The sequence below is a fragment of the Pempheris klunzingeri genome, chromosome 12 (assembly GCF_042242105.1).
Source record: "Pempheris klunzingeri isolate RE-2024b chromosome 12, fPemKlu1.hap1, whole genome shotgun sequence".
NCBI classification, from domain to species: Eukaryota; Metazoa; Chordata; class Actinopteri; order Acropomatiformes; family Pempheridae; genus Pempheris; species Pempheris klunzingeri.
The window spans coordinates 5,363,120-5,384,767 of record NC_092023.1 but is presented as its reverse complement, the minus strand read 5'-3'; the positions used below and the strand labels follow the sequence as shown (position 1 = coordinate 5,384,767).

Sequence of the window (21,648 nt, the reverse complement as noted above, 5' to 3'; positions counted from 1 at the left end):
TTTGTGGACACTTTATAATTGCCTGATAAAAACCACTTCCCTGAATGAACGTCATGGGACCGAGAGCTGACGGAGAGATCAGGAGGAAGACAGATTACAAAGGGTCACTGTGATTTCCTCTGGCTCAGCTGCATTTGATTTTCAACATGTCTCTTTCAACATTTTCTCAGAGTTTTGAGCGGTGTGCTCAGTGGCTAATTAACTATTAAAAGCTTCTGCATTCAGGGGGTCCGCGGTCCTCAGACGAAGTCAGGAGTAATGGATTTTGGGTGACAGAGTATCGGGAATGCCACAATTACTGGCTCTTTGCTCTGCTCTCCTGGACTTTGTGACGGCGTTTTACCTCCTTGCTCGCTGCCTTCTCTCCACTCTTTCATAGTTTCTGATTCCCTCTGTGCCTTTTACTGTCTGAATAGACTCTTCCTCCTCCTCGCATTAGGACCTCTGTGCCCCACTGACAGACTGATTGACTGAAACTGCCTGAAAGGATTTAGACCCTGACAGCCCATTTGATTGATTTGATTGGTGTGCATGAGTCAAATAAATGTTTCATGGGGCCCCTCAGTGCGCCTCCTCTGGCACCTTTTAAAGGGAGCTTTAGGAGGACAATTGATTCACCTTTACAGTGTTTGACAGGCCTCAGGAAAGGCAACACACAACGTTTGAAATGATTGGGCTCCCCAAAGTATATTTACGATACTGGCAACAAGACTGAGCTGTAAAAACCTATGCAACCTGTATCTAAGATGGTTTTTCTTCACATTTCCCAGGCATTTAGATTGATTTCTGTAAGTTTAAATCCACTCCACTACAACAGAAACAGCCCTTTACAGAGACCCTAAATCCATCTCTGTAAAGATTTAGCTCCTTTCTGTCAAAGCGATGAATGTGTCAGTGGATTTTGGAAAAGTCTGACATCCGTTACTTAAGATTCAGCTGCTGGAAACTCGTTTTTTTTTTTTAAATGAATCTGTCCGTTATTTTGCAATTAATTCATCTTTTATTCTATTAAAACATCACAAAATGGTGAAGAATACCTGTCAGAAGTTGTCAGAGCTCAAAGCAGTGTTTACAAATTACTCGTTTTGTTCAACCAAAAGATCACAACTGAAATGTGTTTTAATTAATGATATAAAACAGGAAAAGTAGTAAATGTGTCTTTCTCTAAAAATGACTCAAGAAATGATTCATCTGACAAAATTGTTGAAGATTAATTTCCTGTCAACTGCAGAACAGCCCTCACTTTCAAGCGCATTACCGTGCAATCTAATTAAAAAATAAAGAGAAATAAAAGCTCAGCGTGACGTATTGTCTGTCTCAGCTAAACCTGCTGCAGGTTTCATGTCTCTCTGCTGAGTTTCCATAGTAGTAGCGGTCTGTGGAAGTCTTCCATAGTGCTGGTGTCCTGTGGGTGGAACAGTGGGCAGTAAAAGTTGATAATATCACAGTGTATACAGCCCCGTCTCCCTGTTTGTACCTACTGTTAAAGCCACAGTCAGTAGAGTATCTCTCTTTCCCTGCGCCTGCATGCTGCTGTGTTTGTCTGTCGTATTATGCAAAGCTCAGCCAGCCGTGGTCGTGGTGTCGACCCAGAGGGGCCGCTGGGACGTTCTGTAGGAGTCAGTCACATGAACGTGTGCTAATGGTTTCACTTTTCTGCTCTTTTCTTTGTTGGTGTTGTTGCATCCATGTATGTGTGTGTGTGTGTGTGTGGGAATAGATTTGTGTTAGTGTGTGTGTGTGTGTGCATGCTTGTGATAGAAGGAACAAACTGGCTCCACGGATGTTCAGCTCTTAAGGGTGCTAGAGGTATGCTGTGTGAAAGGAGAGCACTGGGTAGAGACTGTTCACAGTTGGAGCAGGGAAAGCATTTTAAAGACAGAGGCGGAGAGAATTTTAATGTCGTACTGAGGTTCATATTATTCTATACTGACCAAATTTTCCTTGGTGTTTTGGCAACATTATTCCTAAAACTTTCATGCCAATCAAGCCAAATGAATTGAGAGAGAGTGTGTGTGTGTGTGTGTGTGTGTGTGTGTGTGTGTGTGCGTTTTAAATAGAGACATACTGAAAGGGAGTAAGAGAAAGAGAGATGTCACCATTACTCTAAATGAAATTGGATAAGGTTGGTGATACTCCACAGGCAGCGTATTCTCAGTGTCGGTGTGTGTTTGTGATAGTGTGCACACACACACACACACACACACACACATAGATACACACCATCTCCTCCCTCCCCTCCTCTCTCACCATCTCTCCCCGCACTCCTCCAAAAGGGGGTCTTGTTCTGTCTGAGCAACATTGGCATTCACATCACAACACACAGATCTGAGAGATGATCATATTTCACAATCTCTCCCCTCGTGGATTCGGCCCCTCTCAGGTACGTCTGCTGTTTGAACTGGTTTCACACCTTATCTGTCTGGATTGCTCCACATCGCCGTTTAATCCCCAAGTGTTTGCTCGTGATATCGGCACGTAGCTCTGTTTGACAGTCATTGTTTGCTTAATGATATTTTCAGTCATGTGTTTAGACTCGGCAGCTGCTGCTCACACACCACAGACTGGAAGACTTTACCGGTCTCGCAGAGCACCACTCATCTACAAAAGCCCCCAATATTTTATTGAGCGAATGCACTTTGTGTCTCTTTCATATCTGTCGTCATCCCTTTGAAATCCTCCACATCAGCTTATATGATGTGTTTGAACCTTGCTACTCAACTTCACAAGCTTTTTCAACTTCTCCCCTGACTTTGGGAGGTGACATTTTCAGTCACAGTGCCCACACGGACACCGTTCAGTGTTTCCTCTAGTGTGGACATGACTACTAACACTGTTGGTATGTGTGTGTGTTTTTTTTTTTCTTCAGGTTTCTTCACTCCTCTCTACGGCAAGGCTGCCTGCTTGCCTGCCAGTGTCCGTGGGTGTGTATGTGTGCAGGGGTGTACGTGAGCCGTGGGCTGAATATGTCCGTGTGATTGCCTGTGCGTGTGCGGTCAGCCTGGTCAGAGAGAGTGTGTGTGTGTGTGGCACGTGAGACGTTCGGCGGAGATGCGGGCAGCTCAATCCTCTGCGGTGCGGCTCCTGCTGATGAGCTGCTGGGTGTGCGCGGCAGCCAGCTACCCGTTCAGAACGCCCCTGGACCTGGACGTGACTCCACGCGTCACCGTGTTGAGCAGTGGTAAGCACAGACGCAGGCACACAGAGGGTTTTGGTCCAAAATGAGTACATTTATGAACAGGTTTTGGTGCAACACATTCCTGTTTGACCCTCAAACATTTTCAGTTAAATGCCTTAAAGATGACTCATAACTCCATGATTACTGCAGTGCTTTACATTCAGCCCAGCAGTTTCTTTAAATAGAGCGAAAGTAACATTTGAAAAGAAACTCTTTATTTGTGCAGCGTCTCTTTCTGTAGTATTACAGCCTCCGTCTTTCTCTTTAAATAAAGAAAATTGAAAACAACAGTTTTCTTTATTTCACTCTCTCTTTACTCTCTCCTGACACCTCTTCTCTCTTCTCCCTCACTGTCTTCTCAGTTTCATTTATGTGCACACCAACTTGCCTCTGGTAATTCGTACACCTGCGTCTTCTGCAAACCACGATATTTTCTGTGATTATGATTCATTTGCCTTGTGTGAGTGATAGAACGTAGCCCGAGGTGCTACAGAGACGGTGGTAGATAAGTGAAGTGCTTACACTCGGATCCCTGCGGAGCATCCAGGGAGACCGACACTGTTGTAGGTAGTTGAGAAGCACCGTAACCATGACAACTGTTGTAGTATCGCACTGCCGTATACAGTATTTTTCTTTTGTGCATGTGTGGGTAAGTGTGTGTGTGTGTGTGTGTGTGTGTGTGTGTGTGTACACCTTTAAAGCTTTTATCTGATCGTGGACTTTATTTGTTGATACACGGACGTGTGAAAGAAATTTTCTCACGTCTCCACTTTCACTTGCAGCCAAATTCGCCTTATAAGATCTGCTTGTAGAACAACATCCCTCCTCTCCCCATCTCTTTCTCTAAACAGTTGTCTTTCTCACAATACATCACCTACTTACACTTATTATCCATCTTGTTTCCCCCCTGTTGCTCCACTTGCTGCGAACCTCTCTTGATACCTTTATCTCAGTTCCTGTAAATCATCGGTTAGTCCTCGAGCCAGCCCACAGGTCCTCCTTCATGACTCATCTTCTCGTCTGCTAGCCCGTCCCTCTCTCATCCACTCCCCCTCCTCTACCATCTATCTCTCCACTTTTGCACTAAAGCTCTGTCTCTTTTACTCAGTTTCTTCTTCATTAGTTTGTACTTTTCATGGATGCGCTGCCCTCTTGTCCTCCCTTTACCTTGTCTTTACCTCTCGTCTTTGTTTCTTTTGCTTCCCTCCTCTCGATAAAAAGACCTCGATATGCAAACTTACCACTAATCCCTTTAATCTCTGTGTTTCTTAGCAACCTAAAGGCAAAGCCTCTGAACCTGTGTGGGGTAGTTAAATCACACAAGCATACACGCAGTCAAACACACACACACTCACACACCTGGGTTCTCCCCTCACTTTTTTTTTCTCACAAAGAAGGTTAAAAAATTTGCAGGAGGGGGATCATTAAAAGTTATTAATTTGACAAATGCCAGTGCTCAGTTTTGAAGGGCTGAAAGGCCAAAAGCTGGCAAAACAGAGAGAGCCGTGTTGTGGCGTTACATCTAAATACCTTTTCACTACACGCACTGATTCCAACCTGTCAGGTATTGTGAGGATTTGCCACTTTGAGTTACAGCCGTTGGATTTCACTTTGTTTATTCAGTGCCACCAGTATGCATGTCAGAATAGTCTGAACCGTAAACTGGCCTGACACCCGAGTGTGAATTTGTATGTAAGGCTGTCACGTCACAGTCCAACGGCTAGAGGTTCAACGAGTGTACGTGAGTGTGTGTGTGTCCCTGAACACTGTGTGCTGTGCTGATCAGCTGAGGTCCGAGTGTTTGCTCAGTAAATAATATCATCTGGGCTTCTCATGCTACCTCTCTCTGTTTCTCTCCGTGACATAAAACATGCCTTTCCTCGCATGATCATGCAAGTCGAGAGTTAAATGTGCTGTTATCTATATAGTTAATAAACCTCCCTCTGCTGCTTCACTCTCAGCGATGTTGTTTTGAGTTACCCGGCTCCGGCCGTCAGGCGATGTGGACCTAAAGCTCGGATTACACTGAGGAAACTTCGGCATTGTCTCTGCAATAATGCAGTGTCTCCGCTCACAATGAGGCACTCATATCACGTAGGAAAAGTTATTGTTCCGAAAATCCCTTACAGGTAATACTCTTCTTCCTCCTGCAGAGAATGAGGGAGAAAAAGTAGACACCTGATCGCCCAGGAGCAGTCTGGGATGGGAAGCTGCTGCTGCTGCTGCTGAAGTGAGCAGAGTGGATTGTGTTTTTGCAGCAGCTGATAGGAATCTTAACAACAGCTTACTTCATAACCATGCAGTCTTCGGGGGGAAGTGGATTGGCAGAGGCTGGAGGAAGTCTCACACTTTTCTGGTTGGCCGTGTTGAGCTACTATACTCATCAATAGGCACTAAGAGTGGCTTGTTTTCAAGTGTCTCCACCCTTAGCGGATAGTAAAACCTGCTCAGCATTAGTCAGGTTAGATATTTTAAATAGACATTAGATTACATAACAGTACATTTTTGACTGCTGTAAAAGACACAAGACTGCTCACTGTTTATTGTTGTAGCTATAATATGCCTAGAAGCTTTCTGTGTGTGTGTGTGTGTGTGTGTGTGTGTGTGTGTGTGTGTGTGTGTGTGTGTGTGTGTGTGTGTGTGTGTGTGTGTGTGTGTGTGTGTGTGTGTGTGTGTGTGTGTGTGTGTGTGTGTTGACAGTGGTGTCATGTTTACCCAAGCTAAGAGGAGTCCTGATAGATCATATGTTTAGAACTCTCCGGCATCTCATGACTGCAACAAGCGACGTTACGACATGTCGTGTGTGTGTCTGTGTGTGTGTGTGTGTGTGTGTGTGTGTGTGTGTGCTGCACAGTGTGACCCTTCACTGAGTGTTTGTATGAGTGAACCTCATTAGTATTTTGTCCTGTCAAACAGATGCATCCCAATATAGCCTGGAAAACTGGACAGGGGACACATTCATAAAGCAAAGAAACGTCAAACCACAGAAACCCACATTAAGTAGAGAAGTGGATCTCTGACGTTGTGCTGGGCCTCTTTTCATTATCTTCTTCTTTAGCAGAGCTGTGCAGGATAAGCATAATCTCTTGGCTCTTATTGTCCTCGGTGGAGTCATAATTTCATTTCTGGTCACTGCTATATATAACTATATATTAAACAGAGGAAAGCAGACAATCCTCATATTTGTGATGCTAGAACCACAAAACTTGGGGCATTTGTAGCTCCACTTGCAGCTGGGCTCTAAGAATGACAATCGTCTGCTGGTTGGTTGGTTGGTTGGTTGGTCCATCATTTATCTTCAATCTCAATTTTTCCTCCAGTGCCTGCATGACCTTTGTGGTTTTGAGTGAACTGTGAAGTCACATAAAGAGTTTTTTTTGTGCGGCTGCAGTACAATGGAGTGAAATAGGAGGAATGTTCTCTAGCAATCGAAAAACAAGAATGTCAGATTTTAAAGCGAACCTTGCTGAATCAAAGAACAAGGCCTTCTTCCCACTTGCTGCGCTGACATTCAACAATCATACAGCGAGAAATCCATCACAGAAAATGAAGAGATTTCTATTTCTCTCTTTATTCACAAACTGTCAGGTTTGATTGAAAAAGCACTCACTCTTGTGCTTTTAACATGCCCCATCCTGATGGAAATAACTTTATGCACGTATGTGGGCTTTGTAAAGGTATTCTGGGAGATTCTAGCGTACAAATGTGCACCATTGTGGATTTTCTTTTCTTTATTTTTAGTTAAAATTAACACATAAAAGTCCAGATGACCACAGAGTCTGGATGCAATCAATACAGCAATCAATCCAGTGGTGCTACAGAGGATAAATAAGTCAGTTCCTGGAATATTTGAGAAAATATGACGTGTGAACTAAGGATGGTTTTTCGTAGAAATGTGTTGTTTTTGTTAAGCCACAGACGTTCCCATGGAGACAGACCATAATCAATAGCAGTGGACAGTGTTTGTGCTGAGGTATGCCCAGGTGGTAATGTGTGTACCCATATGAATGACAATCAGCCTGTTTCTGAGCAGATACACTGCCTGGGTTGTCGTCATCGGTTTTGCTCCCACTGATTTCGACTGTGTCATTTCTAAAATTTCACCAATGATCCACTGAAGTGCCAATTTTACAGGATATCACATCACTGAACCAGCCACGAAGGAGCACATGTGGTGTATGGATCCCTGGAATGTATTTTACCATTAGGAGATGTTTTGCTAGATAGGTGCCGCTGAGGCAGTCAGAGGGTTAGAAAAGGTCACCTTCATTAACAGCCAATCCTTCTTTCTCCTCCTCTTTCCTGTCTCAGGTCTCCAGGGCTGCAGGCGTTTCCAGTCCTCTGCAGTCAACTACAGCACAATGTTGCTGGAGGCTGACAGTGAGCGTCTCTACGTCGGGGCCCGGGGGGCTGTATTCGCTCTCAATGCTTCTGACATCTCAGCCAGCTCCGCTCTCACTGTGAGTTTGTTTGTTTCCTCAGCTGCCGTATCTTTAACTCTGCCACGGCTTCATTTGCATTCAACAATGCGGGAACTTTTTTAGAGGCAACAATATTTCATTTGGAGGCAAAAGTATTTATTCCCCCGTCACCTTTTGTGTGTTTGTTTGGGAGTAGTCACATTGCTTTCTACACAACAACTTGCAGTTACACCACAGGAGCAACTTCATGCATAAACTTCCATATTAATGAGAAAAAACTGAGAAAAACGAACTACTGTATCTTGTAACTCACTGTAACTCTAAGTAGATACAGAATTCATGTCAGTATCAGCCACGTACTAGAGCATGTTGACACAGAAATAGTTTCTAATTAATGCAGTAATTAGCATATTTTACTTCAACTCAGTATTTACCCTACTTTATACACCTCATATACATTCATACATACATTCAGCATTCTTCATTCCTCATTTTGTACATATTTCCCTGTATTTCAATCTGACTCCTGTGGTATCTTTGGAAATCCTGGGATCTTTTGCATTCAGAATAAAGTTTGTGGATTGAAGAGGAGTTTTTTCTGCACAACTTTTCTTATTATCAACATTATAGTTATCGTCCATATGACGTTATTTTCAAGAGGAAACATATTCGCCTTGGTAAAAGTACAGCTACAGCGATTTCATCAGCGAGACATCATGATTTCAGGGTAATTGCAGAGAGCACGTTCCCTGCCTCTAGTTATCGATAAATGTGTCGTATTCTTAGCTTCACCACCGGTAACGACAGGCGTCACCAAATCAACCAGAACTGATTCATCCCTTTAGGTACCTACTGAGGCTGCGTGTGTTACTTGTTGACAACCTGACATTATGCTAATTATGTTGGTACGGCAGTGATGTCCGTCATCAGGAATCTTTGGTTGTCTGCGTATGTGTGTGTAAAACACGCCCTAGCTACCACTCCTCCGTCTCCTGTTGTAAATAGAAATGTGTTATGTCAACTTTCTTTGTCACAGAGGAGTGTAAAAAAAGACATGCTCCAGTTAATTCTGATGCTGTGATAGCAAAATTCCTAATAAACTGATTATTAAAGCAAAAAAAAGATATTAGTCTCCACTTATCTCGTGTCCGTTTAGTATTATTTTTCTCTAATTTATGCAAGTCAGTGATATGAAACCATCTAAGCCGCTTGCTGTCTCTGTTTTACTGTATGTGACTGGGTGTGTATTAGATTGAGTGGGAGGCTTCCCCCGAGCAAAAACGTCAGTGTCTGCTCAAGGGAAAAGACAATAAGGTAGGCATCTAGTTTCTTTTTCTCCTTCAGTGCTTTCTTTTCATCCTTTTGTATTTGGTTCTCTCCTATGTATTGATACTCATTCCCTCACTGTGATATCTTTTGCTGCTTTCTCTTCCTCTTCCAGACGGAGTGTTTTAATCACATCCGCTTCCTCCAGAGGTTCAACTCGACTCATCTCTACATGTGTGGGACTCATGCCTTCAGACCCCTCTGTGCATACATAGTAGGTCAATGCAAAACACACGACAGCCCTTCCAGTGCTGTTAAATACCTTTGATATTCATTTTTTTTTAAATAGTAATGCAAATACAATCTTTTTGCGTGTTGCATTCTCCCAGTACATTTGTTGATCTATTGAACACGGCTGTAAAAAACTCTTTCATGTTCTACATCATGTTTGACTTTCTCTCAAATCTTTTTCTTGTACCTCTGTGGGTTTTGTCATTTCTCACCTGGTTTCATGGCTTCCTCTTTACCCAAATATTTACTCCCGTATAGGATGAGCAGAAGTTTGCAATGTCGTCTCAGCCTGAGGAGGGCAGAGACAAATGTCCCTATGGCCCGACAACAGGCTACGCTGCCCTCATCGTTGGTAAGCCCGTCAGCAGTTGTTACTTACCCCCAGAGTTTTATTAAAAATTAAATGAATAATGAAACGCTGATTAATTGGTTTTCCTCCAGACCAGCAGATGTATACCGCCTCCCAATATGAGTTTAGGAGCTTTCCAGATATCCGCCGCAACTCTCCATCTCCCACGCTGAAGACAGAAGATGCCCCCACACGCTGGCTGAATGGTGAGTTAATTTCAGGGAATGATAAGAGTCCTTTGGCATGTAAGACCTCTAGTCTTACATCAACCAGCTCACACCAGGTTTAAGCCTCCACATGCAACTCAGAACTTCTTTATCAGCCCCATCGGATCAATAATACATTATTTTACTTTGCTTACATCAGCTACTGATTACTCCGCTAATTCTTAAAGCATTATTACTTGTATGCATTGACGATTCCTTTTATTCGTGGATTCCAGGCAGTGAAGATGGTAAACGTTAGGTCTTTATGCTAAGTGTCTGCTGAACATCAGTTCGTCAACTTTACATCATGTTTACCTTTTCTTTCCCCTCATTGTAAAAGTAGCCAACTGCTTACTGTTTTGTGTTTTGATGAGACCCCTCAGGTCGACACGTAGAATATTATGTTTACTGTCTTGTGCAGGGTAACTACTACAGCCAATACCAGGGTATTAACGGCTCATGTCATGTCATCGCTTACTTAAATGGGACTCCGTGGATGCAAACACTGTCAACGGTTAATTACGTCACATGAGGTGGAAATGATTTTAACTCATTTAACAAGAAGAGAAAAACACAGTATGAATCTGTTTTTGTCCCCCATACAGAGGCAGACTTCGTGGGCTCTGCGCTGGTTAGGGAGAGTTTGGGCAGCAGCTCTGGTGACGATGACAAAATCTACTTCTTCTTCACCGAGAGGAGTCAGGAGCAGACGACAACCTACAGCCACAGCAGGGTGGCACGAGTCGCTCGGGTTTGTAAGGTGAGCGCAGATTAAAACATGATGCAGGACATGATTTGCAAGTGGAAACGCAGCCTTGCATCAGACTAGGTTGAGTGAAGTTTTGGTAGAGGATAGGAGAGGGTGCTATAATAGATGAGGGGCTGGATGTGGAAATGCATTTGTAATAGTGTGATTGGGGGGGCAGGCAGTAGCTGATGAATGGGCTGCAGAGCCATTGTGGCTCAGAGTGAGAGGGATGGATGACTGCAGGGGAGAGATGACTGTTTAGCATCCTCTGCTGCCTAAAATGTGAATGATTTACCTTTCCTGTTGCCCAGAAAGGGGTTAAAAATAGTGTTAAAAAATATCTTCAACAATCTTATAACCTTGTTCCTGTCCCCTGTGGCACCTTAAAATGAAGTCAGTTCACAAGGTTCCTCCTTGAAAGCTTGGCAGCATATTTGTTTCATCATCTTAATAGAAATGCCCTGTGGCGGAATATGGGACATTTGCAATTTGCCACTGGCTGAATACATTTAAAAGTTAAAATCAAAGCGCAAGATGTTGTTAGTTGCTGGTTTTCCAAAAAAAATCATGTCCGAGAGTCATGCTTTTCCACTTCAAACCTGTCAAGAAATACCCAACCTTCAGGTGTCCTCTGAGGGACGTAGACAAACCTGTGGATTATTGTAGGGAGTCTTACCTATGGGAAGCCATGACTTTACTGAACATATCGTAATTGCTTTCCCTTGCCATCTGTTGCGCTCTTTAGGAGGTTCACTTCCCCTTGTGTGCCACCTTGAGCCGAGTGTTCAGCCTGTTTTACTTTTATTCAGGCTTTACCTCATATGACTCTCTCCACTCCCTCCTCCTCCTCCTCCTCCTCTGTTTCTCCTCCACTCTTCTCCCCTCAGGGGGACCGAGGAGGCCGTCTAACTCTCCAGAAACGATGGACGTCCTTCCTCAAGGCCAGGCTGACGTGTTCTCTGCCAGAGTACGACTTCCACTTCAACATGCTGCGCAGTGTGTTCGTCATTCCTGGCCACACGCCGCAGGACACGCTCTTCTACGGCATCTTCGGCCTGGAGTGGTGAGTGGGAACGGGTGTTGTCAAGATCTGACGAGGACTTTGAGGATGCAAATGTAAATGAGTGAGGCGAAGATGAAAGGCAGCAATCGATACATTGAGACAGTTGAAGAAGACGGGAAGGGATGAGATGAAAGAAAGGGGTGAGACAAGGCACGGAGAACTTTTTCATCCAAATGATATGAAAAAAAAGAAGTTGGGTGAACAAGTTTTAGGCAGTTTGATGAGAGAATGTTAATTAAAAATGCAGATTTAGATGGGCTTAGAAGAAGTTAAACGTTGTGATCATTGATGAACAACTGCAGTTAATTAACATCAGAGACGACCACATTTCCTCTGGCTGCTTCACAATAACTGCCATCCCATGGTTGGCCAATTAAATGCCTTTAATTGCAATTAGCAATAATAATACGGCTCTAGCGTGGTGTAAAGGATCAAACAGGTAACAGTGAGGCTGATATTAATGAGTTAAAATTGGGCTGCTTTACATACTGGTGGACTCCCACCCCTACTATACCAAGAGATAATTACTCAATGTAAATACACCAAATGGCTATTGCAGAAAAACAACTGTTAATAGTATAAAAAAATTGGGTTTGATTTTGGGAAAATCTGTAGAAACTAGTTCCCACTTTCAATGTGGTTCATTCGCTGTGAAGATGTCAAATGAATGTTATGTCACAACAAAATATTTTGTGACAGGAAAAACATAAACAAGCCAAATTTGTTTACTTAGGATGCTTCTGTCTCCTCTTGAGCTCCACCGCTCCCGTCTCTTACCTCCTACTACACCTCTCCGAAACCATTTTGTAGCTCCCTCCTCCTTCCCTCCCACTCCTCTCAGAGATGTGTGACTTCTAATCAGCTTCATACTATCTCTGACAGTGCTTATTACCACCCCCCCATGTGCTTTTGTCTCTCTTCATCTTTTCATCTAGGTGAGCCACTGATGTACTGCTGTCCCTATGGCAACACAGGGTTTACTGCTGTTATTGTTCGCAGCCTGTGCTCTGGTCTTTTTCTCACTCTGTATATGTGTGTGTGTGTGTGTGTGTGTGTGTGTTGCCGTCCTCAGGAAAAATGTGAAGGCATCTGCTGTGTGTCGATTTTCTCTGTCTGAAGTCCAAGAGGCCTTTCAAGGACCCTACATGGAGAACCAGGACTCCGGCTCTAAGTGGAGGGAATACACTGGAAAGATCCCTGACCCACGACCTGGAACGGTAAACACATATGCACACAGGCACTATTGCCCTCTCAGTGTCTTTACCATAAGCTAAAACACACAGGAGAGTGTCTCTCTCCTCTCCGTCCTCCGAGGATTCACACCAGAAAACCCAAACAGAGAGCAGATGAAGCTGATCTTAAGTAGAGATAGATAAGAAGAGGAAGCAGAGGAAAGATAGAGGGAAAATGATAGCGAGGACGAGTCGCAGCCTCAAGGATGAGGCTCAAAACACAGCCAGCTTATGTCACTGAAACCCATTTCCATGGCGATTACCTCCAGCCTGTAGCTTTGGCGACAATGGCTTAGTGCGGCAGCCAGGGCTGTGGCATCGTTAGACATTATCCACTGTAGTGTCACTTCAACACTTTGTAGGACTTAATTTTAACGGTGCTATTAAACGGAAAGGAGAAGCGGTCAAGGGTTTTAACTTGGGAGCGTGAAAGCCTCTCGGAGGAGTTGGCTGAAGTCACTTGAAAAGGACTAATAGAGAAGTGAGGATGCTCGCTCAGTCAGGTGGAGAGAGAGCTGAGTCACCCGCACGTCAGCACTGCTGGACGCACACTGGCTCATTGTTGTCCACGTGAAAAGTTGCATTTTCCTCAGACAGAATCTTCCACATGCTCGCTTTTTTTTTTTCTTGATCCCTTAAGTCCCCACGCAGACCATCTCACTAAGCCTCGTGACATCCCCCCTGCTGTCCTCTCCTTCTCCTTCACTATTTACAGAGAACTTTATTACAAATGAGCCAAAAATGTCTCTGTTCTCCCTGCAGCCCACATGATGCCTTGTTCCTTGCTCATCACTCTCTTTGTCCTCTTTCCTTGCAGTGTATAACTGATGCTCTGCGGGCCAGGGGCATAAACGTCTCCACCTCCCTGCCTGATGATGTGCTGGACTTTGTCAGGAGGCATCCTCTGATGTCCCAGCAGGTCCAGCCATCAGACAGACGGCCCATTTTGTTCAGGAGAACCACAGACTACACACACATGGCCGTCCACATGGTCCAAGGCTTAGATGGACGAACATACCATGTATTATACATGGGCACAGGTGTGTATGTATTCATGTCAGGTAGTAATTGTGCAATTTGTAAAATGAATCGTTCCAATCCAGAGTTTTGCAGACCACTGGCACCATATTGCTCTTTTTACCCATGTTGACTAAAAACTGCCTCACAGCAATAACTCAAAATTATAAATAACAAAAATATATGTACTTGTATTCCAGCACTTAAATACAGAATAATAGCAAATATAAACATAACCATGAGGAAGAAAATCAAACTGAAACACAGCGATATGTTTTGGAAACTGGATGACAGGAACACATTATACTCCGCTTGTAGTCCTCCTACAGTTCTCCAGTTTTCTCTTTTCATGTGTCACACAGATGAAGGCTGGTTACATAAAGCTGTAGAAGTCGAGGGTCAGCTGCACATCATCGAGGAGCTTCAACTGTTTGAGGAGCCGCAGCCTGTTAACAACCTGCTCATATCTGCACAACAGGTAGTGTGTTTGACCATCACATGCACACACACACACACACACACACACACACACATTTAAGGAACAATCTCCGTCCTACAGCATTTAAATCGTCTCTCCCCCTCCCAGATGAGTGTGTACGTGGGCTCTCCATCAGGGGTGGTGCAGCTTCCCCTCTCTAACTGTCGCAGATATGCTTCCTGCTACGACTGCGTCTTTGCCAGGGACCCTCACTGTGCCTGGAACGGAGTCCAGTGTGTGGACATAATGGCGCAGACAGACAGGTGGGTACTAAAGGGTGTATCGGGTGATTTAAGTGTTGCAGGTGCCCTTTTGTGTATCTGATTTGACTTGGCCCGTGCGCTATCACGGTGTCAGCTCCCAGAACTGTTGCGTAATCACAGCGCTGGCGGAAACTTGATGCTAGCTGCGATAGTAAACATAGTATGCAGCTGTGTACTTAAAGTGTGCTGATTAATCTGGACAGATCTGCTTACTCAGTAGACAGCTGTTATGGAGCAATAACTGATATGAGTGGGTATGAATAGATCAGAATAAAGCACACAATAGAAAAAGGACTAAATAGAAATCTTAATATGTTCTTGTATCAACAACACTGGATATTTTTAATGCTACAGTAAGTTTTTATTCTTTGCACTAATACTCTTATTGTTATGTTTCCTCCTTCTTCACAGATCCGCTTTAATCCAGGACATCCAGCATGGCAGCAGTGGATGTGAGAATACACAAGCTGGTACGCTGGAATTTCGTTTCTAGAGCAGTGGATGATGAAAGGGAGAATGAAAATAGAAAAATAGGAAGGACTCAAAGATGCATAGTTGTCATCAGATGGCATGAAGGCCTCTTTGAAAGTTGATTATTCACACTGCGTTGGCAAAAATCTTCTCCTACCTTCTTTAATCACATTTTTGCCATCTCTGGAGAGAAATCTGTTTGATATTCAAGGCAGGCAAATGTCTTCGCACACTTCACAATTTCTATGTGATAAAATCTAGCATCTTCTGCCCCTCGTTGCTCTCTCACTGTACAAGGTAATATTATGTATAGTATACGAATCACAGAGATATGTAACTAGAGTTTATGTCTCCTTGTTAAGTAAGTATGTGTAAAGCAATTAACACATAGAATGAGTTGGAGGTGAGATTTCTTGTAAACTTGATGTGAAATTTGATTTTCTCACTGTACTGATATGCGTTTCAGACGCTGTCCAGCGGAGTCGCTCTGTGCGGGTGGGTGATGACGTGCTGCTGCAGTGTGAGCTCAGCTCCAACCTGGCGACGCCCCTCTGGACTCTGGAAGGAAGCGAGCTGCAGGGCTACGGCCTCAGCTCTGGCTTCAGAACCGGCACCGACGGCCTGCTGATCATCGAGGCCCGACAGGACCAGAGCGGGCTGTACACCTGCTACGCTGTTGAGAACAACATCAAGGTGCAACATTCATGTGCAATTTATTTTATAATTTTCTTGCACTCTTTGTCTTAGTATTGAGCTGCTATGACAAGTACATTTCCCGGATGCAGAATTAATAAAGTTTATCTTATCTCATCTTAAGGTCGCCTTAGTTACCTACAACGTCACCATCCGTCCGGACCTACCTCCTCCTCCACCTGTTGAGCCAACTGAAGACCGTTACAGTGTCTTCGCCACCCTACCAGGGCCCACTGAGCATCCCTCCTCCGAGAGGCCCCTGCCACCAGCCCCGGCCCCTCTCCTCCCCCACTCGGAGCTGCTCTCCCCCAGGAACATGGAGGCCATGTACCTGTCTCTCATCACCATCCTCGGAGGCCTGTGTGTGGTCCTCACCGTGGTCCTCGTCTACGTGGGCTTCTGCTTGCGAGTGGGCCACAGAGGGAAGTACTCATTACGTGCCGCAGCTGCTGCCTACCCAATCAGCAAGAAGCACAACAGGAGCAAAAAACAGCACAGGAACTCCACCCACATGGAGCTGAAGACGATCTCAAGCCACTGCAACGGCAACGGCATTTGTAATGGGGTGTCAAAGCAGCATAATGGTGACATCCAGAACGGAGGCTTCCTCCAGATCGTCCCCGGTGAGGGTCACCCATCACCCAATAAAGAGCCTCCTCCCCCGGCCCCTCCTCTCCCACCGACTCCACAGCTTCCCTCCCCAGAGTGTGACTTCCCAAACGGGCTTTCGGCCACGCTGCCCAGCGTCCTGAGGAGAATGAACGGCAACAGCTACGTGCTGCTGAGGCAGAGTGACTCCGAAAACACGTCACCGCTCTGCTACTCCTTCGCTGAAGAGCTCAACAGGATCTTAGAGAAGAGAAAACACACGCAGCTGCTGCCCAGGCCGGACGAGAGCTCTGTGTAGGCAGATGTAGCTCCCCCTGTGGTGGGAGGACCGCTGTGTTCTTACCTGGTGCTGAAGTGCCTGTCATAGGACTCATTGTTGTTGAGCAATGAGAGAATCTTATCTACATTCTTTATTTTGGCTTCTTTTTTTGTCCACATTGAGACATTCCTCCTTTTTGAACCTTTGAGCTTTTTGCCAACCTTAATTCCCAAATTTCCCAACACATGCGGTTACATGTGAGAATGAGAAATGCCAGCGAAGGAGCATGAAATGGAACGAAAGAGCAATCTACCTCACCTCAGTTCTGCCCAGAAGGACATGTGCAGTCAGTGTGTAGTCTGATCTCTGACCCACAAAGCACAAAGTGGGATTCTCAGACTCCAGCGGGGAGCAGATCCCTACGGGAATATAAATACATGTGAAGACTTCTGCTGTGTGGCGGCCATATTTGGCTCGATTTCAACTGAAGGGCAGCTAGCCAAAGTTTGTTTGCACTGACAAGTACGCAGATGGCCTATGCATTTTTAAAACATGACATTAACACATTATGAATATTGAGGGAGAAGGGCATGGTGAGTGAGGGAATTTGGTTTGCAATGTTATCTCTTTTACTACTTAACAAGCTGCAATAACCAACACAAATATAATATACAATAACTCACGACAGCACGTTACACTTTACACCAGCCGTCAGTAATAAATGGTGAATTAATCATTATTTAATATTCCTATTAACCATAAGTTGGTGTTAACAAAATTAAAGATTAATTTATTAGATTGTTTTATATGAATCATTAATGACATAATATATATGTGGTGTTAAAAATGGTAAGAAATGAAACCAATAACCTTTGACTGCCACATTTAACAGTTTGTTGGTAATTACATAATATACAGATACACCTCTAATTTTTAAAGTTATACTTGCCAACACAAATAGGCATTACTGTACTTGGAGCCCTAATTTACAGCTGCTCATAATCCATCATTAATATTTAAAACTTGCCTTGTCGTGGTGAAACCTTGTGTTTGCCTTTATTGTAATGTTTCAACTCCTGTGGCTATTAAACACATATTTACATTTTAAGGATCCAAATTATATGTTAAAGCAAACTGGGAAATAATGTTATTTAACCATTACAGAATTGAAGAAATATTAAATACTGATTATTTCACCAGGTGTTAATAGACAACCTAAAGAGGATATGACAGTATTATTTTAATGCACTTTACATATCAGTTTTTAAAGCGTTTTGGGAAATTTGATTAACGCTATTATGGACTTTGACTCTGCAACCTGTCAAGAACAAGCAGGCCGGAGGAGCTTTGCGATTGGCCGTTTCTCAGGCTACAGCTGTGTCTGCTGGACCTCCATTGAGCCAAGTGGATTTGAAGTAAAACAGCGACGGTGTCTCAGCTGAACCTGAGTGACACCCTGCATGAGAGACATAATACAGAGCGACAGACTGTGGGACCCAGCGTTGGCAAAAAGCATCCGAGGTAAAATCATTTTTGTATCTTACCAACCCATCTCCCACACAGGCACTTTGCCAAACAAGCACTTAAAGGAATAAGTCAAGGAGTTAGAGTGCAAGGTCACTGCACCAGTGTTTTAAAGACCGAGAGCACAAGTTTATCTTACAGTTTACTGGGTCTAAATCAATCAGCGGCTTGTTGATCTGACTGCTCGGTTGTGTATAATATGTGGAAACGTTTAGCTTCACAGGTGAAATGAAAGCATCTGCTACAGTCTCTATCACACATATACTGTATCACTTGAATCTGATTAACAGTCTGGCAGCACATTTAATTTATGAGAGGAGCTCAACCATTAAAGACGTTGAAATAAACACAACTTTATCTTTAGACTAGAGTGGTCATCATCACTCAATATCACACTGCTTACTTTCCTTATCAGTGTCCTTGTGTTGCATCTCATTGTTGATCTTCTGTCGGGGGCAGCGTTAATTACACACACACGTCTTATGACAAGTTTGACCTTACTGCAGAAGGAGGGAGAGGAGAGTGAGCTAGAGATGTCCTCAGAGATTTACAGTGTGAAACCTTGTCAAGCTCCCAATTATTTTCTCAAACGCTCAAGCCCAGACTGGGGATTTGTGTTTTATTACTGTAAATAAAGATAAGTGCACACCGTATGTCTGGATGCTCGTGCACGCTGAGCAATTCATACATTTCCATAGAAGATCCTGGGGCACACTTGCATGATGGCACATTTGATTGAATCTAACAAGCCTGTGATGTCAGGGTGTGAGATACTATAGGATCTGCGGTGGTTCGCAAATCACGACGCTTGAGGAGCCAAGCTTTTCAGTCAGTGGCTCTGATCAAAGACATGAAAGGAGAAAAGGACATAGCTGCACACTTTGCACATTAAAAGCCTTCATTAAAGCCCTCTGACTTAATCTCAAAGCACAAGACAGGGTGAACACAATGGTAGGGCTTTTATTTTGTCACATTTTCGGTCCATGTTGCTGCAAAAACACTTAAAACCAGTGTTGATAATATGTAAATACTTTGAGCTGTGTCTGAAAAAGCCCAGGCCACACATAGACAGGTCTGACGCTGTAATTGGTTTTAAAATAACACCCGAAAGTGAGGCTGCAATGGAGACATAGTGCTGACACTTGCTGTCTGCCTGAATATTTTCCCTCTTTCTCTCTGTCTCTCTCGCTTTCAGGTCTGTTGAGCACAGGTCAGTTTGAATTTCTCTTAATTTCATTCCCGGGGATACCATCTCCCGACCAGCGTCTGATGGCAGGACCGTCTGCAAAGATGTTCTCTTAATGAGCAGTGAAATGAAACTCACCATCATTAGTGGACAGCCAGTGGAGCCAGAAGAGAAGGAAAGGCTGGATAAGGGCTACAGCATGAGAGTCTCTGCACCTACAGCTCTGCTTCCCCACAACTGGAATGGAAATTGTTGGCTGCAGTGCCTCACACAGACGCTTTGTGTGCAGAGAGCGTCCTTGCCTCTGTTTGATGCAAACTTGTTAGACCAAACTCGATGTATAATGACCCTTTTTTTCACACACTTGCTGCATGAATTATATTTCAACACTGCTGTTTTTTTTCTTTATGTCAAGGAAACAACAAGGAGAACTCAAATTAATATTAATGAAAAGTGCCAAGTTTGATGTTTAATAATTGCTTTGTGAGCCTATTTTATTGCAAAAGAAACCAATTTTAAAAAAGAAGCATATTTATTTTGTAATTTTGTACATTGTGTTTTGGAGGTTATTGTCAATGTTGCCACTTGTGAGACACCCTCCTGACGAATAGGAGGGTCACAAGTTGCCCGTGTTGCAGAAAATGTGATTAATAGAAGCACGGTAGCCAAAAGCATGCAGAGGCTGTATTATCGCCACAGAATTTATTATGTATAACTCACTAATGAGAGGAAAAATACACCAGTTTACCTCTTCACTATGGTCTATTTATTAGGTATCATTCAGCTTTTCTCTCACGGTAATGTCCACATATTAGTTTTGATCTCTATTTGCATGTTACACCATTCTTGTGTGCACAGAAAAACAAATTCTTTTACAAAGCTAACACAAAGAATAACAGGGGAAATGGGTTCCTTCACATTTCAACCACAATGAGTTCAAATAAAACTTTGTACTTCAACATCTTCCTCTCCTCATCATTGCTTGTTTATATTTAGTTTGCCTCATTTCACAAAGATGGGTAAATGAAACTGGCATGTTATATCAAAGAGGAGGCAGCGTGAGCTCGATTAGTCGATAAATTCTGTCGGACACGAGGGGAAAAGAAGGCGTCTGCATTGTTTCTGGAAGCAGGCCTGAGTTTCTGCAGCACAGCCCGGGGCTGTAAAACAGGACGGCACAGAGTGGTACGGAAAATATTGCTGGCTGGTTCAGATCCAACCGGAGAGTCTGAGGACGGTGTTGTTGACAAAACCCACATATAGATGTCCTGTGTCATATGAGGGCATTATGAGAAGACGTGTTACCTCAGTCGATGCAGCTCTAATAAAAGAGCAGCCATTGTTTTAATCTGAGCCTCTTGATCTGATCTTTCACAAATGCCACAGTCGATATATAACACAGGTTTTTCCATCATCCACATGACCTTTCCTCATGTTCCTGAGTGAGAGGGCAACACCCACCTTTCAGACAATGACTCTGTTATAATATATTACAGGCAGCACGACACAACAGCCATAAATAGGACAGCCGTGTCAGGCTCACAAACACAGCCAAAGGGCTATTTGTAAAAGCGCCAGGTACCTGCGGTGCCTGCAGCTCGACATGTGATTAACAAACTGTCATGGTTGGTGTGTTATTTACGTAGTGCCGCCTCGGATTAATCAAGGTCAACATCAAGAGGCGTTCTGCCTTGTGAGTGGCAGATTAGAATACTTTCATTCATTTGAAACGTGAATGTAGATAAAATGCTGCTGTTCTAATGAGATGTGTGCTAATGTGTGCACCAAATCAACCATGATACATTACCCTGTTGTTTTACATGAGGACCAAGCCGATAAAGACGGTGTTGGTGTAGGTGGTGTTGCAGTCTGTACACAAAGAGATCCTCTGGGGCAGTAGTTCCTAACCTCGGGGTCGAGGCCCCTGCACAAGATAAACGTGAAAATGTTTCTGGGTTATATTCAATTTATAGTGAATAAACTTTATATATTGACTTTTTCAGCCATGCTAGTGACTCTGCTCCACCACCTTATCTCATCATGTATAATCTGTAATTAACTCACATATAATTTGTCACAGACATTCATGTTTCCCTGAGGATGAATCATGATGACTTTTACCCTCTGACTTTTCCTCCAGTGCCACCATGAGGTTGAAATTTGTGATTTTAAGTTACATTTCTCGAAAACTATTTGACTTATTGCCCTGAAAAGCGATGCATACACTCATGTGCACCTCAAGATTAATTCTGATTAGTGATCCCTTAACTTAAACATTTTCTAATATTTTCATTCAAGATTAGTAGAACTGATGACTTTTCCCATCAGCTGTACTTTACGAGCATTGCTAATTACCAAATATTAGCCTGCTAACATGCTAAACTAAGATGTTGA

The 21,648-nt window shown here is 43.6% G+C and overlaps 1 protein-coding gene and 1 long non-coding RNA gene across 2 annotated transcripts; both read left to right on the top strand.

The window, feature by feature from the left end:
* Positions 1–3,026: 3,026 nt before the first annotated feature.
* Positions 3,027–17,306, top strand: LOC139210638 (semaphorin-4G-like). The gene is made up of 15 exons (XM_070840721.1): positions 3,027–3,181; positions 7,490–7,638; positions 8,851–8,913; positions 9,041–9,139; positions 9,415–9,508; positions 9,598–9,711; positions 10,317–10,471; positions 11,347–11,522; positions 12,595–12,739; positions 13,572–13,794; positions 14,134–14,249; positions 14,358–14,512; positions 14,924–14,982; positions 15,450–15,676; positions 15,801–17,306. Exons 1-15 carry the CDS (start codon positions 3,052–3,054, stop codon positions 16,581–16,583), a joined length of 2,688 nt encoding a protein of 895 aa, XP_070696822.1. The 5' UTR covers positions 3,027–3,051; the 3' UTR covers positions 16,584–17,306.
* Positions 17,307–17,647: 341 nt separating this feature from the next.
* LOC139210902 (uncharacterized) lies at positions 17,648–20,213 on the top strand. The gene is made up of 2 exons (XR_011585275.1): positions 17,648–18,065; positions 19,264–20,213. It is a non-coding gene; the product is annotated as an uncharacterized lncRNA (long non-coding RNA).
* Positions 20,214–21,648: the final 1,435 nt, after the last annotated feature.

Excerpts from the sequence above, each read along its gene's own strand:
- LOC139210638 (XM_070840721.1), top strand. The coding sequence starts at position 3,052 with ATGCGGGCAGCTCAATCCTCTGCGGTGCGGCTCCTGCTGATGAGCTGC. Across the intron at positions 14,513-14,923 it reads ATAATGGCGCAGACAGACAG|ATCCGCTTTAATCCAGGACA; the intron begins GTGGGTACTAAA and ends CCTTCTTCACAG. Across the intron at positions 14,983-15,449 it reads ATGTGAGAATACACAAGCTG|ACGCTGTCCAGCGGAGTCGC; the intron begins GTACGCTGGAAT and ends TATGCGTTTCAG.